The sequence below is a fragment of the Pteronotus mesoamericanus genome, unplaced genomic scaffold (assembly GCF_021234165.1).
Source record: "Pteronotus mesoamericanus isolate MK-2021 breed Mesoamerican mustached bat unplaced genomic scaffold, CSHL_Meso_final contig_347, whole genome shotgun sequence".
Taxonomy (NCBI): domain Eukaryota; kingdom Metazoa; phylum Chordata; class Mammalia; order Chiroptera; family Mormoopidae; genus Pteronotus; species Pteronotus mesoamericanus.
This window is the reverse complement of record NW_026555137.1, coordinates 14,390,536-14,418,328: the sequence shown is the minus strand read 5'-3', so window position 1 is coordinate 14,418,328 and position 27,793 is coordinate 14,390,536. Positions and strand designations below refer to the sequence as shown.

At 43.5% G+C, this 27,793-nt stretch overlaps 1 protein-coding gene across 1 annotated transcript in view; it reads right to left on the bottom strand.

Annotated features, from left to right (window-relative positions):
- Positions 1-25,941, bottom strand: part of PLD5 (phospholipase D family member 5) — a 168,648-nt gene extending 142,707 nt beyond the window's left edge. Inside the window, exon 1 of the mRNA XM_054576705.1 lies at positions 25,860-25,941. Coding sequence (XP_054432680.1) covers positions 25,860-25,862 — 3 coding nt within the window. The 5' untranslated portion in view covers positions 25,863-25,941. The remainder of the gene's footprint in view (positions 1-25,859) is intronic.
- Positions 25,942-27,793: the final 1,852 nt, after the last annotated feature.

The following is a 27,793-nucleotide window of genomic DNA, read 5'->3' as shown; positions in this document are numbered from 1 at the left end:
GAAGTCAGACATGCACCTTACTTCAAGGGAAGTTTAACACAGAGAAAGCACAGAGTAATGAGAGGCCAGGGCATGCCTGAAAAGAAGAAAGATTCTGGAGTTTTGACTGTAAGTTTTAGATTTTGCTCTGCTAGCTGTGTGATCTTGAGCTTAGTCATCTGATTTTTAAGATCCATTTTTCTCGTCTGGGAAATGGGGAGCAAAAGACCTACCTCTCATGATTACAGGAAGGAGGAAATATGTGAAAGACCTTCGCGTGCAACCTTCCAGCACAGCACAAATCCCAGTTATAAAAATACAAGGCCTGTTAGAGATCTTCAAATTTTTGTAGACCCAGCATATGACAGAAAGATCACATGGAAAGCACATAGAGAATCCTTATATGCTATCAGCATACAATTTTAAGAATCGAAGTTGTCCAAAATTCCGACAGGAAATCCAGGAGGGTGTTGGGCACCCTCGCTAGGAGGGACCAACGGAAGGGGACAACACCGCAGTGTCGGGGGAAGCCGGAGGCGGGGTCTGTGCACTAAGCAAGAGGTGATGTGGCATCAGCCTAAGGTTCCTCCCACTATTAAATTTCTAGCATTTTCCTTTCTCACAAAGCTAAACCTTCCTCAATAATTAATTCCCAAGCAGGAGAATGAGACTTATTTGCATGATTCTTATTTGCATTCCTCACATGCTTAGAGTTGTGTTCTACACATAGTAGGGGCTCAATAAATACTTGTGGCTTGATTGAGAGGAGTTATAATAAGCGTCCCTATTCTGGAGGTTATCTCAGCATGAGTAGAGAGAATTTATGTGAAAAAGAAATAACTGAATTACATGCATCCAATGTAAATGCGATCAAATCCAATTTGTGTTTGAAAAAGATGTTGGCCCTCACTTTTTACATAGTTTGGGAATGCTTCCAAATGAAATGCATTATGGACAAAAACACATGACACAATTAGGAAAATGCCGGATATGTAAAATTAGCTCAGCCTATTCATTCTTTCCTAGAAGGAGAAGCCATATTACTAGAGAATAAAGCCATATTCTGTCTCAAAAAAAGAGGTTTGAATAAGCACAAAACAGAAAAAAATTGTTCCTAGTTTTAACTGTTGCCTCTGAGCCTGGTGGGGTGGGGGTGGGTAAAGGAGGCTAAAATGTAAAAAAAAAAACAAAAACCCCAACAAAATACAACACACACACACTAGCTGATAATCCTGGCTTGGTCAATATAACTAAATGCCCAAATATTGAGGCTTCATGAAGGACAAAATAACGAAACTCATACTTGTCTCTGACAACAAGCAAGCTTGTAGACCTCAGTTGTAGGAAGAGTAAACACGTTGTTCCTGATCCTCAGGACCCTACTAGTTAGATAAGATGAAAATTCAGTTTTAACTACATTATCAAGCACCTCCTGTATCCAAGTCTATTTATATCTATGTGATTATACACACAAAGGCTCATGGTGTGACATGAGTTGAAATTGATTGTCACCCCTATTTTTCAGATAAGGAACTTGAAGCTCAAGGCAAGAGCGCTTCGCCATGGACCTAAAGCCAACCTTCGCCGAAAGTCTCAGGATTTTTCTCCAGCATCAGGCTGCCCTTGCAGCCTCCTGAGATCTCCTGCCAAACACGTTTCCGTGGGCATAAGCCTCATCTGCATGTAGTCCTGGGGCAGAAAGGGGGACCCGGCCAGAGCGGAAGGAAATCCTGAAGTTGGCAGAAGCCACAAAGAGGAAAGTAGATAGAACCAATCCAGTAGCTTTAACTCTCGCCTACATTATGGTGCTGCCCACTTTTTATTTCCAGCCCTGCCCCCACCCCTGAGATCCAGACGGTTATCTTTAACCGCCCCCGCCCCCTCATCACTCTGATGTCTAGCAAGCAACTCAAATACAGTACCTGAGCAAAGCACAATTCTTGATGCCTCTGCTGCCCCCAAAGCCTCCTCCTCCCCCCAAATACCTGGGTGTCATCCTCACTTCTCCCCGCCTCTTGCACCCGCATTGATTGCCATCATCGAACTTCATCGACAACACCTCCAAGACGTATTCCAAAATTTGGTCCCTGTCTCTGCCCCCACCCCCAGCATTGCCCCCTACAGTTTATTGTCCACCCAGAAGCCAGCGTGGTCTTCAGAAACCAGAAACAGGACCATATTGACTCCTCCCTCCCTCCACCGACTTCCCATTTCACCTAGGACACAGTGTAGACTCTGTTCTACAGCTTGTGAAGGCCACCGCTATCCAGCCTCGGCAGGCCCTTCATCCTCACATCCCATACGTTTCCCTACCTGAGGGCTCTCCAGCCACATGGGTCTTGATGTTACGTTACTTTCTCCGATCATCTGTACTTCCTGTTCTGCGTGTCTGCGATGCTCTCCCTTGTTCTGATCTCTGCTCCAACATCAGCTCTGTAGAGGAGCTACACTTGACAGTCCTGTCCGACAAGGAGAAGCCCGTGCACTCTGTACCCCAACCTGCTTACTTCCTCCATGGCTGTTACTGAGTTGAAAGCCTGTTACTGCCTCACCTGGTCCATTCTCCTGCTCATCAGTCCCCCAAGGGCAGGGACCCTGTCTGTCCTGTTCGTCACTGTATCCCCAATGGACACAACAGTCCTAACTGTGTTTAGTAAACATTCGTTAAATGAATGAATTACTTAATGAATGAGATCAGAGTCATGAAAAAGAATATATCTGTCCCATCATCTATTGATGGGCACTTCGGTTACTCCCATTGTTGGCTATTGTAAATAACGCTGCAATGAACTCAGGGGTGGGTATATTTTTTTGAATCAGTGTTTTCATTTTGTTTGGATATATACCCCAAAGTGGAATTGCTTGGTTACAGGGCAGTCCCACTTTTATTTTTTTGAGGTGACTCCATCCTGTCTTCCACAGTTGGCTGCACCAGCCCCCCACCAACAATGGTCGGGGGTCCCCTTTTCTCTGCATCCTCGCCAGCACTTGTTGTTTGTTGATTTACTGAAAAAGGTGAAGGGATTGAGAAATGCAGATTGATAATTACAAAATAGTCATGAGGATGTAAAGTACAGCATAGGAAATACAGTCAATAATACTGTAGTAACCATGTATGGTGCCAGGTGGGTACTGGAAATATCAGGAGGAACACTTTGTAAAGTATTGATATATGACTGTTTAACCACTATGCTGTATACCTGAAACTAATACAAGATAATATTGAATGTAAACTGTAATTGAAAATAATAACAATTAAAAAATACATATTTAAAAAGGAACATATTTGTTTTGCACATAGTACATTCTCTGGCTGGTGTGGCTCAGTGGATTGAGTGCCCACGTGCAAACTAAAGGGTCCCTGGTTTGATTCCCAGTCAGGACACATGCCTGGGTTGCAGGCCAGGTCCCCAGTAGGGGGCGCATGAGAGGCAACCACACATTGATGTTTCTCTCCCTCTCTTTCTCCCTCCTTTTTCCTCTCTCTAAAAATAAATAAAATATTTTTTTTAAAAAGAATATTCTCTGACAATGGCTTCATCCTGTTAGATTTCTGTTGTTTTCCAATGCTTAGAGCTCTTCCTGCCATCAATGTGCTGAGAAAATGACTGAGAGATTTCAAGCCCATCCATGCTGAGAGAATGGTATGAAATGCGTTTCAGGAGCAAGGTTAGTCAATTACGTTTGTGACAGGATCACTGTAAGATGTAATTTACACAAACTTGAGAATAAATGGGACAGAATTATTCACAATTTTACAGTTACCACTACACAAATAGAACAATACAAATAAGATGTTTTTTGCACAAATCTTCACCATGTTGACCTTCCCTGTATTCATCAAAAGTTTTCCAAAGAGCTGTTTTTTTTAAAAGATGTCTTGTGCATTGTAGAAAGATGAAAAAATAAAGAGTTACAAGGAAAATGATTCGAGATGTCAAGGTCTCTCTAGCTATAGCACAAAAAAGAAAATAATTTAAAATGTGAATAATTAAATTATATGGTCACCTATTTGATATAACACTCATTCATTGGAAGCTTTATAGTATTAATTTATTATTTAACTAGCTACAGAGAAAAAACAATTTTTATTGGTACTTTTCTACAAAAATACAGATTTAACCAGAGGCGCCCAACCTGCAGCTCATGGCTGCATGCAGCCCAGGTTGGCTGTGAATGTGGCTCAACACAAAATCATAAATTTATTTAGAATATTATGAGTTTTTTTGTGTGTGCGTGATTACATGTCACAACGTATTTAATATGTGGCCCAAGACGACTCCTCTTCTTCTAGTGTTGGCACAGAGATCCCAAAAGGTTGGACATTCTTGAAAGATATATTTTTATCTACCATGCCCACCATGGGGGAAATTTCCCCCTAAACCAGTATATTTTGTTCTTAAATATTCAAGCTCATTTTTTCCCTCTAAAATATGAACATGTATAGCAGGAAGTTTCTCTCAAAAGTGACAAATACCACCCACTGCATGTAGTAATCAGCGAGTGTGGGAAGACTGGGAATTGTGGGGGCAAATGTAATTGCCGATATACAAACTAATAAAATTATACTGTGCCTAGCAAGCGGAGGTAGAGTTCTTTAAGATCCATAAATTGTGGCGAGAGGTACAAGCAGATGACGCCAGCAGTAAATGACACAGTGATGAGAGCCAGTCACAGGAGAGAACAGCAAAGGCCCTGCTCCCCGCCATTTCTGTAGCAGGGTCTGTGAGAAGCCCCCTCTCATCTTGCCTACCCTACCCTTCTGGCTCTAAACTGAGAAACAGAAGACACACTAGGTTTCTTTCCTAAAGATGTTCAGTCTCCCCTTCAGGGAAAGGACAGCAGCACTTTGGGCACAGTGCCATGCCTGACAGTCCCCAGGTCAGAGGACCATTTGCCAGGGTGGGGAGAGGGTGGCCCACCACAGCCTCCAGAGCCCTGGCCTATCTGCTCACAGTCTCTGGTTTGGGTCGTGGCTGTGGAGGTCTGTGAGTTTTGATCCCTCCCACTGACAGCATCTGCTCTCCAGCACGGCAGGTGTCTTTACCTTCCGCCCTTGCAAATCTGCTTTAAACACACAGGCACACACCAGAAGTGAGGGGAGTCGATGCTGCAGGGCCACTCCGCACCCACGGGGACAGGAGACAGTGGGTTCACGCTCCTCCCCGGGGTCCTTGAGCGGGCAGGCCTGAGAGGCACGCTGCGTTTGGAAGCCCATGAGCGGGAATGAGATCTCAGAGACTTACTCAGAGATGTGCTTCTCCCCCTTTCTCCTCCTCTCTCATTTGGATTTGGAGTTGCAGGAACGCGACAAGTCCCCAACCGGAACAGGCTTTTCACAGAAGGTCTGTGTCCTGAGATCTGTTGTTGGGTTTGGTTGTCGGTGGCTTGTTTTGTTTTGTTTTTTTTGGCCTACTCTTTGGTCCTTCAATGATATTTTCAAATTTCTCAAGTAATATATCACACAATTCTGTTTTTAAACTGGGATATAGTCTAGCATAGTTTTCACGGAAACTCCCCCACCCACATCACTACCGCTCCCTCCAAAGATGATCACAGCTGACAGTTTGCTATATTTCTAGAGTGTTCTCCGTGCAATTTTATAAATGTATGTTCCTATGTAAATATACAGTTTGGCTTGGTTTTTTTCCTCCAACAAAACAGAATCAAACTGTACACATTTTTTGCTACTTGCTTTTTATATGCCTAAGTCTTTGGGACTCTTCTACATCAGGACAAAAACTATTCTTCATTCTTTGCATAGCTGGAGAGTATTTCGGAGTATAGTGGATCTTCACGATTTCTTTTAAAAGGTCAACATTTAAAAATAAACATCCTCCATGACTAACTTATCTTGTACATATATTTCAAACCATAAATTGTGTGGAAACTAAAAATCCCACTGTTCTTACTAGAAGAGCATCCATGTGCCTCGGTGAAGGATGATTAAAGTAGAATTGTGGAGTGAAGGATGGATTAAATTCTGAAGCGGAGAAGGGTTTCCTGACAGAGAAGGACTAATCACTATGGAGACTAGACAGGAAGACAGCAGTTGCTACCCCTTGACAAGCCAGGGTTACATAGAGGGGAATTCCAGCCATGGGTTCTAGACCCAGCTTCGTCACGACTAGCGTTTTGGCTTTGGGTAAACAACCTGCCAATGGCTATTCACTCACGTGACTTACCTTAGCAGTTTCCGCCCTATCAAGAGCAATAAACACTTTGAAGAAATATGAATACAAAAGTGGGGAGGGGCAGGAAATCGAACTAGATGATTCTTGAGGCCCATTTCATTTAAGACAATGGCAAATGCCAACTATAAGGAAACAGGAAGAAAGTTCTTCTATTCTCACTTATCACAGAAGGGGGAAAACGCTTCTGGTGCAAGTACTCAGGCTGAAACATGCAGCATTCCCAGCCCCTACCTACCTGAGGGGCATAAGGGACGACCAAGCCGCCGAGGTTAACAGGAAATTGTTGCTGTGTATGAACCATCACAAACTCAGTCCCCAAGGGAACCTGAGGCTGTAGGACAAGGTATGCTCGGACAGACACTAATTAAAAATAAGAAACAACCATTCACTTTCGGATATATGGGATCTGTAATAGTATGTCTTCATCTCCAAATTTCGAGAGATACTGCTTTGTGCCTCACTCTCTATTTCAAAGGGAACAAAGAAAAAAAACAAAACCGAGAGACATGCTGGAAGAAAAGGAGTTAAGAAAACTGTTTATAGAGTTTTTAAGTGTTATATTAAAACGATTTTCTTTCATTGAGAAACTAAGGGGAGCCCAATGAATCCCACTAAACATTGATGAGTAAAGGATAAACACGGGGTTCAGGTGCCTGGCAGGCTGCAGACGTTTGATAAGAGGCTGTACCCACAGACTATTAATGTCCTCTTCAGTGCTGAGATTCTATGTCCCATGCTGTATGTCTCCAGGACCAAACATTGACTATGAGACTAAATAAGAGCTTCTGTCTGACTACTTGTGCTGGGATATCAGTCTTTTCCTGTCTTTGATCTTGAAATAGAGCAACTGTTGCAGCAGATCTTGCGTGTGGAGCCCGTGGCTTTTGGGCGGGAACTACACCTTCGGCAACCACGGGCCCCTGACTTGCCCAGTGCAGATCTTGGGCCTTCTCAGCTCCCTGGCTGCATAAACAAATTTCTTACAATCAATCTCTCGTATTGATTCTATTTCTTTGGAAAACCTTGACTAACACAAATATTATAGATGTACCATAATTTGTTTCACCATTCACCTGTTTCAGGCTGATTCCAATTTGGGGCTATTACAAATAAAGCTGCTATAAATCTTTACTTACAGGTTTCTGTATAAACATCAGTCTTCATTTTTTTCTGGGATAAACGCCCAAGTGCGCAATTGCTGGTCACATGGTATTGACATGTTTTGTGCCATAAGAAACTGTCAAATCGTATGTCCAGGGTGTACTATTTTACACACCCACCTGCAAGGTAGGGCTGACCCAGTTTCCCCGCATCCTCCCCAGCATTTTGTGTGGTCGCTATTTGTTATTTTATCCATTCGGGTGGGTGTGCAGTGCCGTGGTTTCTCAGGGGGATTTCTGCCCCGCCTTTTCTGACAGCCCCAGGGATCGCAGCCTCGGGAGTCCCCCACGACAGCCTTCCGCTCCCTGTACAGGAAGCTGAGCTGGGCCTCTCTGTCACTTCTCTGCTCGGACCCCAATTCTGCTCTTTGGAACCCCACACACGCTCTCCGGGACCACCCCCGTCCTCCCTGTCTCAGAAATGTTCTTTTTTCTGAGGTTGACACTTGCGGTTATTTCATTATTTCCCCCAAATCCTGTTTTGCAGGCCTTTTGCCATCACGATCTCCCTTATTCTTTTATCCCCAAACACTCATTCCTTGAGTTCCCACGCCCTGTAATAGACTTTATCCTAGGCTTAAGAATAGATGGACAAATAAGACAAGATTTCCTCTCTCAAGATGTTCATAATCTATAGGGGAACAAACACAGAAGCAACTATGTACACTGTACCATGCATTACATGTTATTATAGAGCTGTGTACCAAGAACGATGAACATTTTCACTATTATGCATGCATGGAAGGCCAATGTTAGCATTCATGAAACTTCAGTTCCCACTCAAGGACTCACAGTAAAATAAAGGATAAATGCATCAGTATAATTTCAGTGTAGTGTGAGAGCAAGGGGACAGGGCTGGAGGTGGGGCAGCAAAGGGGAGGCTGTGTGGAAGGAGTAATATCTTAGAACGGAGACAGAGAGCCCTGGCTGGTGTGGCTCAGTGGATTGAGTGCTGGCCTGTGAACCAAAGCGTCGCTGGTTCAGTTCCCAGTCAGGGCACATGCCCAAGCTGGGTCCCCAGTCAGGGGTGCCTTGAGAGGCAACCACAGATTGATGTGTCTCTCCTCCTTCTCCTTCCCTTCCCCTCTCTGTAAAAAATAAATAAATAAATAAAATCTTTTTAGAAAATGGAGATATAGGAAAAGGCAGGGACTAGCCTTAGCCCAGGAGGGAGGTTGGAAGGCATCTGGAGCACCTGATAACCCACAAGTGGCATGGGGTTGCTGAAGCCCAATTATGCGGGACAGAGGGCAGGGACGGAGGAAGGCGGGGGAGCAGGGAGGCCTGGAAGGACTTGTTAAGGAAACGGGACTCTGTCCCGCAGCTGACAGGGTATGAAACGAGGAGGAGCAGGTCAGGTTGCTGTTGGAAACAGATCCTTTTGGCAGCTGCGAGGAAGGTGCATCTGAGAAGTACAAGGAGGAGGGCCACGCGCAAAGCTGTAGACATTGTCCACATGCAATGTGCTTAAGGTGGAAACTACAGACAACACTGGAAATAAGGGTGGAAGGAACGGGAAGGCTTGGGGAAATAATTAGGAGGCAAAAGTTGCAACTTTGTGCTGTTTAAGTGTGAGAAATTGAGGGAAAGCAGGTTAAGATTAACAAGAGACTATGACTTGGGAAATGTAAAAGGATGGAAATTTCACTTGCTTGAAGGTTGGGGCAAGAGAAGAAAGATTTTAGAAGGAAAGGTCATATTTTGAGTTATTAAATCTAAAGGGCAATTTGACTCTGACCTTCACTCCCATAGAGCAATTCCAGATTAAGAATTACAGCCGCACTTTCCTCCACTTTTCCCAGAAGAAAGGGCTCATGTGGAATCATAAAAATATATGTCAGGTATGTGAATAACTTTTGAATTAATAAGCATTAGAAAAGACAACTAAGTTACAAATGCATATTTTGAAAGCAATAAAGGCTGCATCTCAGATCAGTTTGAGGACAAGGAAAGACTTTATAGTAAGTTGTACTGGGAAAACAGGACAGCTGTATAGAAAAATGAAAAAATTTGTTCCTTTTCTTACTGGACATACCAGGATAAATTCCAAACAGATCGAAGATTTTGATGTAAATAAACCAAACCAAAAAAGAACTAGGAGAAATTACATGCAAATCCCTTTACAATGGGGGAGTAAAAACAACTTTTCTAAGAGAGACTCAAAACACAGAAGAAATAGGAAAATGATAGATGAATCTAATTATGTAAAAATAATAGTAAACTATTGTCGGCAAAAGTTATAAATCAAGTAAACAAACAAATGGCAAATTAGGGAAATATTTGCAACTTGTATCACAGCTGAAGAATTAATAAAATAGAAAAGAAAAAAGCCCAATCACCCTACAGAAAAACAGACTGGAGAAAAAATAGCTCATAAGCAAAGAAATGCAGATATCCATTTAACTCCATGGAAAAAATAATCAATTTCACTCAAATTAAGAGAAATTCAAACTAGAACTAGCTGACGTATATATCCGCCCCCCCCCCCCCGCCACCCACTTAATAGATTAATAAAATCTCAAAGTTTGGTGACATTCTATGGCTGAGAAAACAGTCATTCCTAAACACTGCTGGTGGGAATGCAAAATGACACCTTTCCAATAGAGAAGAATTTGGCAGCCTTTAACAAAATTTACATATTTACTTAGCCTTCCACTCAGTATCCTTCTAGGAAAATCAATGGCAAAGATTCACTGGTAAGAAGATATGAAGAGATGACTATGTGCACCCTTAGAAGGATATATCCTAAGGACAAAGAGAACAGCAACTCAAACTTTGAGCTTTGCAGCGTTGGGTGTTGTTTTCTGAGACAGTTCTGGGTGTATTTCTAATACTATCATCTCCAGGACTGTTGAAAACGAATTCTCAATGTAGGAGAAAAAAACCTAGATTTTTAGGAAAGGGTATAAAGGAAATTAGATTGTCCATTTGTTGATAAACCTTAAGCCTGCATTATGGATACATGGAGGTTTCATTAAACTCCTCTATATACTTTAGTATATGTTTGACATTTTTCTATATAAAATGTTAAAAAAGAAAAGACTACCACCAATGATGGAAGTATAAGTTCCTACAGACATCGTAAGGAAAAGATTCAGGAATGATTATTTGACACAAAATACCTAAATATGGTCCTTCAAAAGAAGGTGAAGGGAGGCCAGGATGGATCTCTTAGTTTTATGAGTCTACGATCAGTATTCTTCAAACTGCAAGAAGTCAACAAATTCAGTTAATAACATGAACCAGAAAGGATGACAAAGAACATACAATTACCCTATTAGAAATAACTACCCCGCCTTTGGCTAAGGGCAGCTTCTTGGTTCCTGGTCACTGATTGGCTGAAAGATGCTACCTTACTTGCACTAAAGGGCTATATTGTGACATCACAAAAACTGATACCATGAAGTGATTCCTGAACTAGAGGTAATTTGGCATATATTTATACAAGGTAATTTATAGCTTTAACAATCTGAAATGAGTCAATAATGTCAACAACCTGCTTTCTGAGTAGATTCCTAAATGGCTTCTTATTAAGCTACTGCTTTGTCGGCCCTGACAACAAACACTTTGAGCTAAATAAAGTGGACCAATTCATTTTTTGAAAAATAACACTTGTTACACTGTATGAAAACAAAAATTCCCATTTGTGGACAAGGGGGTAGATTCAATAGATTTCCCTGATTACTTCTTTGGTGAGCAATTTGCTCTTGAAGCCAAAATGTCAGCTCCATTAGTGCATGACAACTTAACATCAAAGTAGCACTCAGGTAAATTCCTTCTTTCCTTCCTCCCTTCCATAAACACTTAATGAAGCCCCTGTTATATGTCAGGGAATGGGTTATAGAAGAGAGGACACAAAAAATCATGGCAAAAGAGAGGTGCATGACCTGTGGTATCAGGCCATCTTAGGAATAAAGCCATGTTATGGTGCAAGTTGAGTGGGGTCCTGAATTCTATTATAAGCAGTCAGAATTACAGAGCTCAGACTGCCCAAATACAAAGTACTTCATCATCTTTTCAAAAATATCAAGCGAGAAGCCAACCACTCTCTTACATTTCAAACGCAGCATTGGCACCTCAGTTGACGCCACTGTATCAGAATTGAATTATACCGGCTGGATTTTTATCCCAGGCCTATAGGCTTCACCTAATTTAAGAGCTGTTCTGATGACAAAAGGAAGTACAATGAAAAAGTGTCCTTTGCTCAAGGAGCCCCAGACACGGAAATAGACTGTTTCAGGGACACCTACAAAAACTCTTCAGTACATTTATTAAATCTAGGACTCCTGCTTATTGCTACAGAAAGATCATTGGGCACTTCTACCATGTAACACTTTTGCAAATTACACATGATAACTGTAGTAAATTATAATACATAAATTATAATGATAATTGCAAATAACACCATCTTGTACTGAGTGCTTGCAATAAGCCAGCCACCATTACAAATGGTTCATGGGCATTATCTCATTAGTACTCACAAAGCCTTTATACAGTGAAAACATCATATGAGTGAGAAAATTAAAATTAAAAAAGATTAAGTTACTTGTCCAAACTCTCATAATTAATAAGCGGTAGAGTCAGGATCAAAACCCAGGCCCTTGGACCCCAGTCAGCGTGTCCTATGTCCTGGGAATGGTTCCTTGCTGTCAAAGTCCACACTTCATTCTCATGACCTGAGGATAGAATGGTGCTCTTATGCAACTTCCTACTTCTACGTCATTACTTAACTCTTTCTTTAGATATTAAAATATATTGAAGCACGCATATCTTAATAATACCCTGCAAAAGTTTACTTCTGCATTCATTTCTTATGATGCAACTGACTGAAACTGTAATGCCTTTTATAATCCCGTCTCCTGCGTGGATATAACTATTTCAGCACTGGAAGAATTGATATATACGTGCGAATCCTCCAACTCCCCTATGTTTCTATGTCTGTTCTCCTGGCTCATTCATTAACCCACCCTCATCTTATACTTACTTACACCTCCCAGTCAGCGCTTCTGAAATTTCCTACGGAAATGGTCATAAGGTTGTGTGTGTATCTCTGCAGCTTGTCTGACTTGGACCATCAGAACTGTGAACCTCCAGGATTCTAGTATTTTATCTTCAAAAAGATGCATGTCACTTCCATATTCTAGATTTTATTCACACTTACTTTAGTACTGAACTGTTTTTCATTACTTAATTTTAAGCTGAATGTGAATAAGGACCGTATCTTTTTGCTCCTCACTGTATCCTTAGCACCAAGGCATTTCCTAAAGATTTACTGAATAAATAAATAGAGAACTAATCGGTGTTCCAGGCCACAAGGTGGGTTTGGGTCTGTTACAGCATCTTCCTTTTTGGAGAATAAGGTTGAGAGAGCAGCTCCTGTCTGGATAGACCATCCCGCGTCAAAAGGCACAGGATCACGGGGTGCTGACCTAAACTTTGCAATCACAGTGAATGTTCTACTGAAATGTGGGCTGAGATACATACCATCGAGGTTCAATTTGCCAAAGCAAATCACGTGCCATGCCTGAGCTTGGGGTGTAGGAGGTTGTAGGTCAGGCAGTGAGGAAATGTGAACAACCACGGAGTCCCCTGCATACTACAGATGGGAATGCGAAAGCCTTTCTAGTTATTCTTCCTACTTTGGAATCCAGCAGGTCTTATGCTCCTGGAAATTGACAAGGCATAAACCCCACTATCCCATGTGGAAAACGAATCACTTTCCTTTTTCACATACTTATTCCTAGACTAGTCTGTGCATCACTTTGAGCAGAGCGATGGTTGGCTGACAAACTGTTTGCCTCTAGCCTGTGGAACCCTAGATCCCAAGAGCCTTGGGAAGCTGACTCTAACGCCTCTCCACCCCAGGAGCACATGTGCACTTTAAAACAGTTGATTTTTCACTGACTGATGTGGCTCGGTTGGCTGAGCATCGCCCTGCAAAGTGCAAGGTTGCTGGTTCGAATCCCGGTCAGGGCACACACCTGGGTTGCAGACTGGTCCCAGGTCGGGGTATATGCGAGAAGCAGCTGATTGCTATTTCTCTCTCACATCGATGTTTCTCTTTTTCTCTCTCTCCCCCTCTCTCTAAATAAATAAATAAATAAAATCTTTAAAAACAGTTTTCTTCCCATTCTTTCCTCCACTGTTTTAAGGAGCAACTCTGATTAACAGACGTTCCTCAACGTTCTTGATAGTTTTTCTCTAGGCTCAATAACAAAGTCTGGGCTCCAAAAGAGGAGGGACCCAGGAGAAAAGAAACAGAGCTGAATCCCTCTTCATCCTTGGGAATGAGCTTATTTAGAGCTAATACAGTGGACATTTTGCCCTAGAAAAATTTCAGAAACTTCCAAATGCTTTTCTTTTTCTTGTCCCCATTTTAAGCAGACATACCAAATTCCAACAGGCTTTAGGGACAAGGAGATGCCACCAAAGCCTTCTCTAAGAAATACCCATTTTGACTGATGTGGTGAGCATTTAAAAATAAATGAGCTCTTGTACAGAAACAAAAGCCAAAATCATTCCTTATTTCGACAGCTGCCTTGGCTGACACACCAGTTGCAGCCTCACAGTCTTGTCCTACAGGAGGATGTATTTACTTTCTGGCTAGAAAAATAGCCTGACCACTCTTCCAATATTTATTTTAAATCAAGCATTATTTTTGTAGGTATAGTGACAAGTAAAGGAGGCTGTGGTTAGAAAAAGGGACGGAGGGGCACGTCGGTCCTTGTTTAGAAACTCCTTCAAATGGCTGACCAGGCAAGTCTCCTCTCTGTGCAAAATGTCAGGTTACCATTGAAATCCAGAGCAGACCATGTGGCCTCAATGGGTTCGGCTCTTCAGTTACAAGTTATTTGTTCACTGAATGTGACACTGAACCTAAGCAGCTGCCCCCATAACGCAAGCCCTCTACCCTCTATTTTCCCAGTACTTTATAATCTCACATTGCAGTTCTACACTGGGGAAAAAAAAATGTGGAACAAACTTTCAGTTGTACAAACTTTTAATTGTACTAACTTTAATTAATTTATTTATTGGTTTGAGAGAGAGAGAGAGGAAGGGGAAAAGAGAGAGAGAGACAAAGAGAGAAGTATCGATTTATTGTTCCATTTATCTATGTATTCATTGGTTGATTCTTGTATGTGCCCTGACTGGGGATCGAACCCACAACTTCGGTGCATCGGGACGATGGTCGAACCAACTGAGCTACTCAGCCAGGACCTAATTGTAGAAGTAGCAGAGAAAAGGATCAGAGAGGAAGAAGGCATGATGGTAAAACTGTACGTGGGTAAAACAGGCAGTGGGATGTCGCAGTATGGCAGAAATGACAAAACTGTCCCTCAAGCTGGGGTCAGCGGTCACACGCCTCTGTGATGGATGTTGAGGCATCCAGGCCAAGGTACTCGCCAGCCTGTCTCAGGCAGCCAGCCTCCTCGGAAGATGGATGTGGTCCTGCCAGACTGGCTGACATGTCCCGGTCCCTTCACGCCTTGGCGTCAAGCCAGGACTCTGTGAACAACAAGCTACAGTTCAAAGGTGAATGGGCACAAGAAAGTCATCCAATGAGAAACAAGATGTCACAAATGATATTAACACGAAAAGGGAAGCTTGATCTTGAAAAAACCCTCAAAGCCAAAGAGAATTTCCTTTGAGGCGGATCCAACTTCAACGTCGGCCAAAAGCAGTTTAACTTCGGTTCGGTGGAAGATGTTTCCATTTAACTCAGGAGTGAGAACACAGCTTTCTGGAAATACTTAACCCCCCGGAAAACAAATCAGCAGCCTAAGCCGAACTGTGGGATCTGTAAACAAGAATAGAAATATCCTCCCAACATTTATCAGCAAGGCTCCAGACATCGGGAACAGCCCAGGAAAACTGTATAAAATATTTTTATTGTTTTTTGACTGAGTACCATTTTCACTTCTTACCATGAATACATTCTCAGTGACATCTACATCATGGTTTCCTTTTTATATTCAAGATTAATCTGCAGCTTTAAACCACCATGAGGGTTTGCTTCTAAAGTAAAATTTATTTTCTCATAATTCTGGAGGCTGGAAGTCCAAGATCAAGGTGCTGCCTAATTTCATTCCTAGTGAGGGCTCTCTTCCTGGCTTGCAGGAGGCTGGCCACTTCTCCTATGTCCTCCCATGGCAGAGAGACAGAGAAGGGGCTCCGGTCCCTTCTTACAGGGACACTGAACCCATCCTGGTTCCTCTAAACCCTCAAGAGTTCCTCTAAACCTAGTTACCTCCAAAACGTCCCACCTCCAAACACCGTCTCACTGGGGGTTAGGACTTCAATATGTGAATTTAGGAGAGGCACAAACATTCATTCCATAACCCCCAGAAATGACCACAAGTCATCCAGGTGCTCAACATATACCCGCGCTTGATTCCTGCTCCTAGTGACTGGCTGGTTTCTCCACGTAGACTCTCTGTCCCTTGCTCTGATGGGGCCCCTGTCCTAAATGACCCAGGCCTCAAAGCTGGGTGGTGGCAGTCACGTCTGACATTCTCGTTGGGGTCTGGTGTTGGGTCCCTATCATTAACTCTAATCCTTGTTGGTTCTAGAAAAACCCTGAAGATGGCATCGTGCCTCCCTTGCTTGCCCTACACCACTCCAGAGCACAGCTCTGAAGTTGGGTCTCTGTGCCCCTTCCTCATCACCTGGCAGGTCATGTCCCTGGACTCCGCATGTCCTCTGGCCCTGCCTTCCCACGTTCCTGCAAGCTGATTCCAGAAGCCTCACATCCAAGCCCTGGGTAACTCTACATGTCTCCAAAGAAATGCAGGTTTGATTTAAAAGCTGCTCCATGAAACAAGTCTGGGCCATCCCACAGGCTTTGAAGAACACACATGTTTGTTAAAGTTTTCTGGGGTCATGATCTCTTTTTTATTTTAAGATTTTGTTTATTTATTTTTAGAGAGGGGTAAGCGAGGGAGGAAGAGAGGGAGCAAAACATCAGTTGGTTGCCTGAGAGAAACATCAATTGGTTGCCTCTCGCACACCCCTAACCAGGGACCTGGCCTGCAACCCAGGTGTGTGCCCTGACCGGGGCTCGAACCGGTGACCTTTCACTGTGCATAATGTTGCCCAGCCCACTGATCCACACCAGTCAGGGCAGCCATCATCTCTTTTAAAGGGGAAAAGAGATTCCCTCGAAGGACCTTTTCTAGGGAATTAAGAGCTAAGTCAGTTCCACAGGGGGACTAAATCTTTCACCCCCATCACCCACCCAGCTCTTCATAGTTCACTCTCACTCGATCTCAGACGTGACACATGTGGCCTCTGCCCATGGGGTATCTGTTATATTTCACATTCATGGCTTATTTATATGTTCTCCTTTGCTTTAGCTATTTTCGGAGAAAACAAACACAAGAAGAAGAGCAACACCATTGGCCAGCACTGGCTGTCACTGGCCTAACATAGATTTAACTTTGACAGACAGAGTAATAGAAATTTAAGTCACAAATATCTGAATAGACAAGCATCTGATCAGCGTGTAGGTTTCCTTTATCCTTTCAGCTACGGTAACCTCGGTTAGCCACTAGAGATCCGCACATCCTATGTGTCCCTTTTTCACTGGGCGCCAATAAAAACCAGACCACTAAATCCTAACTACGTTAGAAGTTGATAAAGTCAGGGGGGTTTCAAGTCAGGAGGCTCAGGGACGCTCTCTGCCCCGGTGTTTGCTTAGAATCACGTAAGCGCCCTGACGTTGACCTTGGAGCTAAGTCAGAGGCACCGTTGGTCAGGGGAACCCTACAAGCCGATACGAGAAACTGCCTGCTCTGCTCGCCATGCGCTAAAGTGAAAGGATCCCAGCTCACCAGCGACGTGAAGGGAGCAGATGGAAGTGGAAGTGGGATTCGTGGAAGGGCGAAGGCAATGAAAGTCCGTGCTGTCGTTACTATTGCATCACGGCCAATCAACATTCACGGAGCACCCGCTTGCTGTGGGTGAGGAACTAGGGGGGTTATTTTATCTCATATTATTCTCGGGGTTTTTTAAATATTTTTCTTAGTCCATCCACTGTACAGGGTGGGGCGAAAGTAAGTTGACAGTTGTTCTTTTGAAAAATAATACAATACTTAGTAAATGATAATACAAAAATAAACGCGGTGTTTCATGTACTCATAGCTGTGAATCTACTATTGTTCTACCCTGTACACACAAGCCCAAAGACCTCAGAGGCTATTGGACAGGATAGGAGGAAGGAAACGGAATAACGTTAATGAGAAATACTGACATCACTGAGGGTGATTATTCGAAGTCAGTCACTGATTCCTATTGGAAGATTCAAGGAGAAATTTAGCTTCTTATAAGACAGCGTCATGATGGAAGCTGCCAATTTAGGGGATTCCTCATCAAGTCTAAGGATCGCGGGATAATAGAGGTGGGGCCTTCACTCCATCTCTGTCTGGCCTGTGCCCCTGCTCAGTGCTCATAAGCAGAGGGCAAGTCTTTAGAAATCCATCATCCAAAGCTGAAGCTTAAGACCACCAGCCCATCTCTGAGACCTTTATCAGCCAGACATGCGTGTTTAAGTACAACCATTTAAGGAGCAAACGGTGTTCTCTGTTTTCCAAGATGGTCCCAGGACAAGTTGCTCTGCCATAAAGCCTGGTGGGCTGCCAAGTGCTGGAGGCTGGGCCCCAGGGTGGGACCTCATTGGAGAAACTCAGCGAAGGAGGGCGCAGGGCTGCGGGAGGCCACGCTCCTGGGCAGGCTTGTCCATTTTCTCCCAAATAGATTCGTGGTACAGAAATCCCAAATGTAAAAACCAAAGGGGAAAAGTCACAGGGGTTAAGAGAAAAAAAAAGCCAAAAAGACAAAAGGCAGAATTTACAGAAAAATGTGGCCGTTGAAAATGAGATACAGACTTCGAATTTTTCGGATTGGAAAAAAAAAAATCACACTCTAAAGGTTGCCAACTTGACATTGTGCCTATACTATCTCCATGTCAAGGTTTTTGTGACAGATGGCGAGGAGTAAAATGACCCCAAAATGTCAATTCTTTTTCCCGATAATAAACAGAAGCTTTCAAAAATACACAAAAGAAACTGAATGCTCATGCTCCGTAGGAATCTGGCAATAGCACCTTCTAGTGTCCTGAAGTTCTAATTCTTCCATAAAATACAGATGGTTTTTAAGTAAGATATTCTGTCACTTTTTTAGTTGGTTTTTGGGGGAAAAGAAGATGTTACATGCACCCTTGAGAACGTTCTCGATCTCAGAAGCAATCACTCTTACCAGGTTTGGTGTGTTCCAGAATCCTTATTTTATCCTAGTAGAGGGATATATTCGTGTTTGAGTTGTCCTCCTTTCATGCAAATAGAGCAGTCCACACCCATATTCTATACCTTACATTTTCCATTTAATATCGTGAGTATATTGTTCTATATTTGTTGTTTCACTTATTCATTCAACAAATATCTATTGAGCACTCACTACTGGCAAGGCGCTGATCCAGGCCCTTGGTACATAATGTCCTTGCTCTGAGGGGGCCTATATTTAGTAAAGACAATAATATCAAAAAAATCAATGTCTTTTTATACACCAATAATGAATTCTCAGAAAGGGGAACTAAGAAAAACAATCCCATTTACAATTACATAAAAAAATAAAATACCTAGCCAGGTGGCTCAGTTGGTTCGAGCACTGTCCTGTAAACCAAGAGGTTGCGGGTTTGATCCCAAGTCAGGGTGTGTATGAGAGGCAGCTGATCAATGTTTTCTCTCTCACATCAATGTTTCTCTCCCTCTCTCTCTGCCCCCTTTCCTCCCCCCTCTCCATCCTTCCCCTCTTTTCTTTCTCCCTAAAATCAATAAACATATCTTTGGGTGAGGATTAAAAAGTAATAATAAAATATAATAGAAATAAAATAAAATATCCAGGAATAAATTTAACCAAGGAAGTAAAAGACCTGCATTTGGAAGATTATAAGATACTGAAGGAAGAAACTGAAGAAGATACAAATAAATGGAAGCATATACCATCTTCATGGAAAGGAAGAATTAACATTGTTAATATGTCAGTACTACCTAAAGCAATCTATAGATTCAATGCAATTCCTATTAAGAGCCCAGTGGTGCATTTCACAGAACTAGAACAAATATTCCAAAAATTTATAGGGAACCACAAAAGACCCCGAAGAGCAACAGCAATCTCAAGAAAAAAGAACAAAGCTAAAAGAATCATGTTACCTAATACAGAAGTACACTGCAAGGCCATAGTAATCAAAACAGCATGATATTGGCCTAAAAACAGATGTATAGATCAATGGAATACAATAGAGAGCCCAGAAATAAACCCATGCCTTTATGGTCAATTAAAATTTGACAAGGAGTCAAGTACATACAATGGCATAAAGACAGTCTATTCAATAAATTGTTCAGGGAAAATGGAATTGATACATGCAAAAAATGAAACTAGACCACCTTCTTACATGACACACAAGAATAATGGATTAAAATGCAAAATGAATTAAAGACTTAAATGTTAGGCTTGAAACCATAAAAACCTAGAAGAAAATATAAGCAGTAAAACATAGGCATTTCTCATAGTAATATATTTTTTTCTGATATATCTCCCTGGGCAAGGAAACAAAAATGAAAAAGTAAACAAATGGAACTGCATCAAACTAAAAAATTTCTGCACAGCAAAGGAAACCATCAACAAAATGCAAAGACAACCTACTGAATGGTAGAATATACTTGCCAATGAGACATCTGATAAGGGGTTAATATGAAAAATTTAATATAAAAATTTATATAATTTAACACCAAAAAAACCCAAACAATCCAACAGAAAAATAAGTCCCTGAATAAACACTTCTCCAAAGTGATACAAGAAACATAAAAATCAGACAGATAGAGCATAACAGCTGTATAAAAGTGAGATTTGTTTAATGGGTGTGATTCCTCCTTTTCTCTTTATCAGAGATTGTAGCCATTTCTTAAAACATTTCTCCACATGTTTTACTATATTTTAATTTCACTATTGAAACTAAAGTAAATACAGTAATTTAAAAATGAAGACATTAATCCAAGTACTTTTGTAACACAAGCTTTAAATCCATAGCATATTTCAAAATCCAAACACCAAATTTCCTCAAATAGATAATATTTGCCCTTCTAGAGTGGGGTCACAAGGGAGGGTGAGTCAGGGTAGTGCATTCTGGGGAGCCTGAGGCCTTCATAGAGCCAAGAAGCAGGTGCCCACAGACAAGCCTTCAGGGGTCAAGGATGTCTGGGCAGATTATCCACACATTGGATTGCTAAATGCGAAAAGCAAGATGGGAAGAGTTGATGGACAGAGACAAACGCTAATAGGTACCTGGGAATGCCAATGACTATCACACATTGAGACAGGAAAATAAAAGGCAGGGGTGAGCGAACTTGGACTAATATAAGCTCAAGCGGAAGGACCTAAGGAGGATCTTGGTGTTATTCCCACGTCCACATTTACAGGAGAGCATTTAAAGACGCAGTTCAAGCTAACAACCTGAACTATTCCATTTCTCTGCAATTCTCTGAGCATCTCTCCAGAGACTTCATCCATCTTGAACCTATTTAATTTCTAGGTTTTCCAACTAATTAGTTTTTTTTATTCTAGGTCTTCCATCGAGCACATTGATTTTACAATCAACTTTATGTTTAATCAGCAACAACTTCAATGGGTGCCTTTTATCCATCATCCCATATATATACTTGCTCTGGGTTTTCTCACCAAATGGAGCCTGTCCAGCATCCATCATGAATCACCTGTATCCACAAGACTGAACAATGAGATGAAAATTTAAACCAAGTCTGTATTTTCTTATTTTCAGCTTTGCACTTCCTTTAGCCCATCAAATGTAGTTCTTTCACAGGAGAGCAGAGAAAAATGAATGAGAGAGACTGTTCTCCGTTGTTATATTGTTGATATGAGCAATTTGTAATTTTTAATGCTCTTGACACTGTCTTCAAGGAGTTACTCAAAGACACCAATACATTCAATTCCCTAAAATTGTCACCACAATATCGCCTTTCTTGACAATCAGCATTGTACCTATCTTAAGTAATATAATTACTCATCCCTTCATTCTATGTGGTTTTATTTTTGAGAAGCAGGGTTTTCATATCCACTCCCTGTCCTCCACATCGTCCCATTCGTCTTATCCATATGGCTACAGGTGATCAATTATCAAGAAAACTGCACTGCGGCTATTAGGAACTTCCATCTATATCCATCTGTCCTCTACACATCACCTTCAAACTTCTCAAACCTGTGGACAAATGGTTGTAGGTGCGTTTAACCTCTACCTTCTCAGGGACATAATCAAAAAGCCACTTTCTACCTTAAGCCTCTGCATCCTTCCTAGACATACCACATTGTCACTTACTTCTAAATACTTTATTGGAGTTCGGGTAACAAGCTATAGAAGTCATCGTTATACATTCTGACTGTCAGATTTTTTCTTCCTCGATGTATGTCAATTGTTCTCATTCTGCAACACATAGACCCTGCCATGTTATGAGGCATCATGCCAGGTAACATAGGAATTGCAGTCAGGGACTTCTGTCCGCTTTTCTTGAGCTACTTGCTTCAAATGCCTGGGTCTTCGCTTTTTTTTTGTTTTTTTTTTTTTTAATGTTTCACATCCAGTGGCCACTGCAGATGAATTTTTCATTCCCATCATCTCCTACTTTGATTTCTTTTCCATTTCCGCTCCACCATCCTAATTTACCTCCTTACCATCTCGTACCTGAACAATTTCAAAAGCTTCTTCCTGTTGGCCGGTCTGCCATGGCCTCCGGCTGGGTCAAACATCCCGCTTCAACAAACGTTAATGTAACTATCACAATGACTCGATGGAGGTGAGAATCACTATCCCCACTTCGCAGATAAGAACAGCAGTTGTTACAGAATTAGAACAAATACTGTCTAAAAGTCACACAATCACAGGAGGATAACACAGAGATCTCACTCTCGTTGCACACCATAAGGCTATCTCCCAGTTGAAGGACACTGTTTAAGGGGAGTTGGCCAGCGTGAGAACAGAAGGTATGAATTACAGTGTTGCTATGTAAATTAGGTTCCAGGACCCAATTTCCACATGCAGGTGGGGGTGGGAAGGGGACTTCCCCCACACACAACACCAAGTAGTTCTCTGACACCAGCTGGGTGTTCAACTCAATTCTGTCACTGCCTATCCGTGAGAGAGCATCCGATTACACAGGCTAAGGGTTGAGCCCATGAGACTGCCCACAAACATGTAGTTCAGATGCCAGTCACAAGCCCAGGTTGTCACCAGCACTTCTGACCAACTGGCTATAAATCAGAGGTTGCCACCCTCCTGGAGTTCAATTAATTTGCCGGAACGGCCCACAGAACTCAGAGAATAGGTCCCTCGCTGGATCACCGATTTATTGTGAAAGGTATTAGCTCAGAAACAGCCAGAAGGAAGAGATGCCCAGGGCGAGGTAGGTGAGGAGGGGCTAGGCGCGCCCATGCTCTCTCCGGGTACACCACTGTCCCTGCATCTCCATGTGGTCCCCAACCCCGAAGCCCTCTAACACCGCGTCTTCTCAGGTGTCCCGAGGAGGCCTCATTACATAGGTATGATTGATCAGGCCATTGTCCATCGGTGATGGCTCCAACCCCAGCCCCTCTCCCCTTGCCAGAGGTCGGGGGGTGGGACTGAACATTCCAGTCTTCTAATCATATGGATGGTTCTCTTGGCATCCGGCCCCCATCCGTAGGTGTGGTCCAAAAGTCACCTCACTAACAAAACAAAAGACACTTCTACTGCTCTCATTACTTAGGAAATTCCAAGGGTTTTAGGAGCTCTGTGCTCAAAACAGGACAAAGACCAAATACATATGCCCTATTATAAATCACAGTACTGCAAATGCCAGGACCCCAGAAGAGCTGATACCAAGAGGAGAGAATAGGCCTTGGGAGCAGTCTGGATGCGAGGAAGACAGAGACACATTGAAGGCTGGAGGTTTTGGAGGCTGGGTTGTTGAAAGTTTGGCCTGGCTTCCCTTCACTCTATCTTCGAAGGCTGGGTGATGAGGGGGCTTAAGAAGTAAGGGTCCTGCATTTGTTCCCACCCTGCCAGTACTTCTTACTAACTGTGTGTCCTTAGAAAAGTACTTCCCTTCTCTGAGCCTGACCTCGGTACAATCGGGATGATGATGTTAATAACATTACCTGTCTAAAAGGAAAGATGAAGATTACTGAAGTGCTTAAAACACTTGGTACATAGCACATATAAAATATTATTTGAAAACATCTAGACATTTCCTTTGCTTTGGGATATCGGAATAATTTAGAGTTGTTTGTCATAATGTAGTATGGATTTCGTTATTTGCATTCCTTTTAAATTTGTAATGAAGACCAAAAAAGACATCAGAAGCCAGAGCCCAAGTCACACTGGCCATTTGGAAGGACACCCAGCAAGTGCTGACAGGCTCCAGCCTGCAATGAGGCCAAGCAGAGGGCTCCAAGCACCGTGGGCAGCCTTCCTCTAGGATGCGAAAACCGACCACGTTCACGTGGCGGGAAACAGACCGGTTTCCTTCGCATCTGGGAAGGGACTAACGAAAATCTAATGGTCAGATTCCCTCCCCTTACAACCGGAGGCTGGTCTGTGAATCCACTGTTTTCTGGACAGAGTCCTCACCGAAGGGAAGCTAGCTGGTTAGGACATCTTCCCTACAAGTGTTACCATTTCAGTGCTTGCAGTTAGAAGAACTCGTGTAGATTTCTGTACCGTTGGGTCATTTTTCCCCTCCACTCTTTAAATTGTGATTAACCAAACTAACGAGAACGTGGCCAGGATCAAGCAGCTTGCAGTCACATGCTCTCCCCTCCCCCACTTTTTAGCCGCCCTCTCAGCTCCTAGGGTTCCTTCCCCCAACTCAGAAGGAGAGGGGGCCCCTTTGGAAGTCTATCCACTTTCACAGCAGGCTGTGCCGCTGCATTGAAGCGCTGCTGGCCCCTGACTGGCTCCTCGCCTTTCTCCCTGACTACTGTACACGACTGTCCCTGTGCTTAGTTGTGCCCACGCTGGAGTGTGCTGGCAGGGGACTCTCTGCACTTCAGTCCTGTGCTTTTTAATCCTTAAAGGAATGTTCCCAGGCTACTCAAGGGAAGAAAGAATGATTGCGCCTTAAGAAAGCAGGCAAAACATTTCCAAGCACTAAGGCGCCCATTTAACCCTCAGGACGGAAGGGTTGGTTTTTGCCCATGCTGCTGGTTCAGGAGAAGTAAGCGCCTGTCCCCTGCCTTCTGCACAGGACAAAGGGGCTTCTGCCATGGAAGGGATGACAAAGGGACCGGATATCCAGGAGAAAAAAATCTGACGCTTATCTCTGCAGTTTTCTTCCTGGGGTCTTTCTGCTTATGACTGAGGACCTTGGATGGGTGAGGAGGACCGGGAGTGAACCGAAATAGTCTCACAGATCTGGCTTCTAGTGGCCCCTTTTCTGAGGCGCTGGGAAGGCCGACTGGCTTCTATAAATTCCCACATTCCCCTCCTCAGCGCTCCCTTCATTCATCTGGATTATGAACGGAATAGCCATTTCCCACACATCAGCTGTGCAGTCAAATAAGTGTATTTCAGGCATTCTCTCTATACAGTAATAGATTTTATTTTCTCCTAGACGTTATGTAACGTTATTACCGATGTCCTTCATCCCAAATTCCTTAAAGAAAACGTGTAGTGGCTTCACTGTTGGATCAGGTCACCCTCCCCGCCCCCCACCCCTTTATCATGAGTGACAGAGAGAAGGCGCGCGGAGGAGCCGCACAGGGAGCAGAGACCATGAACTAAGCGTTCAGCCATTTCCCAGGCCCGGTCGAACCTGCTGTCTTCACTGAGGCATCCTCGACCCTGGCAGCGTTTGCTTTGTCCCGTGCATCCAACAAACTTCCTCCCAACAAAGTCACACAACACTTTCTGATACAATGTGGGCTTTTGTCGTCCCTGCCTGCACATGACAGTTTTAAAAAGAAAAAAAAAATCACTTAGAAGTTTGCTGTAGTAACATTCAATGCCTCCAAGCACCAGCAAGGCTCGCAGACTGTGACAATTCACTCCTCAGAACAGAGAGCGGCTTCGGTCTGAATAGGCTCCGACCCACACACGCAAATATCAAGAAAGCAGGCAGTCACTTCTCTGGAGAAGCCTCCTGAGAATGACAATGGCATCCAGAGGAAAGTGTCCACTTCAGAGACAGCATTCACCGGGGCTCACATCTGCGGTCGCTGCGGGACGGTCCCTTCCCTGGCAGAGCCCAGCAAACGGTCCCTGTCACTTACGAGGCAGCATTACCCCTGACAGGAAAGGAATCGTTTTTCAAAAATCAGTGTGCTGGTGGCAAGGGTGTTCCTGCCCTTCCAGGGAAAAGCTGACAGTGCCCCAGAGCTCAGGTGACTGTCAGTTTCATGCCACCAACAGCCATTGTCATCAGCACCTGCTAAGTATTCTGCCTCGGGTAATGAAGTAGGTCTGAGCAAAGTCAGAAGGTCTTACCATTGTGATCCGACCTTGCGTCCCCGCAGAGCCGGGCAGCCAGGAGCTGTTGCTGGTGTGCCGTTCCCAAAGCCACTGGAGCCTTTGGCGGCAGACGGGGTTTCGTGTGGTGCAAATGGATCGCCACCGGTTGTATTTCCGTCCCTCAGTGGCTGGCCTGGATGCCTTGGCAATCAGCCAAGCCGAGCACGAAGGCTGCAGCTTGCATTTCAGAATTTCCCCGGGGAACGTGCTCTTCAAAAGGTGGGCCCCTCATTAAGCATTTTAGCAGACACCGAGGGCTGCTACATTCAATTACCTTTCTCTCTTTTTTTCCTCTGCAACTGAGTTGGGTTTTGTTGCTTGTGGAATGAAATTATGGCCAGAGCTCCGTCTGACCCAGGGGACGCAGGCACTGAGCCGACCTCCAACTGACCAGACTTGGCTGCTATTCCAATCAAAGACAAGAATCCTTTCTAGGAGGATTGGAAGGAAGAGGGGAAAGCGGCTGAGAACTCCAGGTTTCAGCAGCTCCGTGATTGGTGGGAGTCTGCAAAGTGCTTTGAGGAACAAACATCAGACCTACATTCAAACCATGTGGTGTCAACTAACAACAGGAGGGAAGGAAAGTTCTCTGCTTAGCCAAGGAGCCTATGGGGCACAGCCTCACCTTGAAGAGCAAAAGAAGTTCAGGGTGGCACTCCCACCTGCTTAGTCTCCTTGAATCCAGCTGGGTGGTATCAAACAATTAATTAAACTGCATTAAACTGCTGTGCTCTTTGTTTTTCCCATGTTTTGTCAACATTTTATTGCTTAAAAATGGTATCTCGGAGGATTCGCTCATAGAACTTGCACATGGCGTAGATGGACCTCAAGTGAAGCTCAGGCCCAGGGTCTTTAAAATTATAGTGCACAGCCCTGGCCGGGTGGCTCCGTAGGTTGGAGCGCCATCTCCTTCACCGAAAGGTTGCGGGCTCAGTCCCTGTCAGGGCACATACCTAGGTTGTGGGTTCAATCCCTGGTCAGGGCACATCCAGGAGGCAGCCAATTGATGTTTCTTTCTCTCTTTCTCCCCACCCCCAAATCAATAAATATATCCTCAGGTGAAGATGCAAAAATAACAATAAAAAACAAAGTAAAGTAATAGTACACAAACGCAAAACATCTATCAATCGCCAACTGTTCACCCGCCTTCGCCATCTCCACTTGTTGAAAACTCCAGCAATTTTCAGTAAATCGTCATGTGTCTTTTGTTCACTTCTCTATGCCTAGCACAGCATCCCCTCCGCTGAAGGGTATTTATTGGCTGAATTCATTATTTTCCATAATGGTTGGAAATGTTGCCAGAGCCCCACAAACTAGTAAAATTCCTTTTACAGCTGTGTTTTGGGCTTCGGATGCGTTTCTTTCATCGCTGCTGCTTCTCTTATCAAAAAGGGAAGGTCCACATCCCCTAATACACTGAGGCCCAGAAAGGGCAGGAATAACCTCCAGCAAAGCCAAATACTTGTTCCAGAGCAAATTCGACCCACAGATCAAAATTCATGCTTAGGCTGCCAAAGAAGTGTTCTCTGCCCAATGTGCATAGAAGCCAATATCGCAGCACTGGCTTTTGGGAGAAGGAACGGTTTTGATTTGAGAAGGGACTGGCAAGGGTACAGGAGACAGGGCACAGATCTGCCTCCCTGGCCCAGGGCTCGTGGCAGGGCGGTATGAGGTAGCAGCGAGGAGTCCCCAGGGTTACTCGTGATTGGTGTTTCACAAGTGTTACTTGTAAATGGCATATCCAAGGTTTCAACTTTGGTTCCTGGTCTTGTTAGAGCAAAGGCGGGAGCAATTTGAGCTGGTTGTGTGTTTACACTGATGGCCAAGGCTTCTGGTTTCTAACAAGAATCCGTGGCACGTATCAGGCCTGATGGCATCGAGAAGTAGCTGTGAATCAATGGTGACCCAGA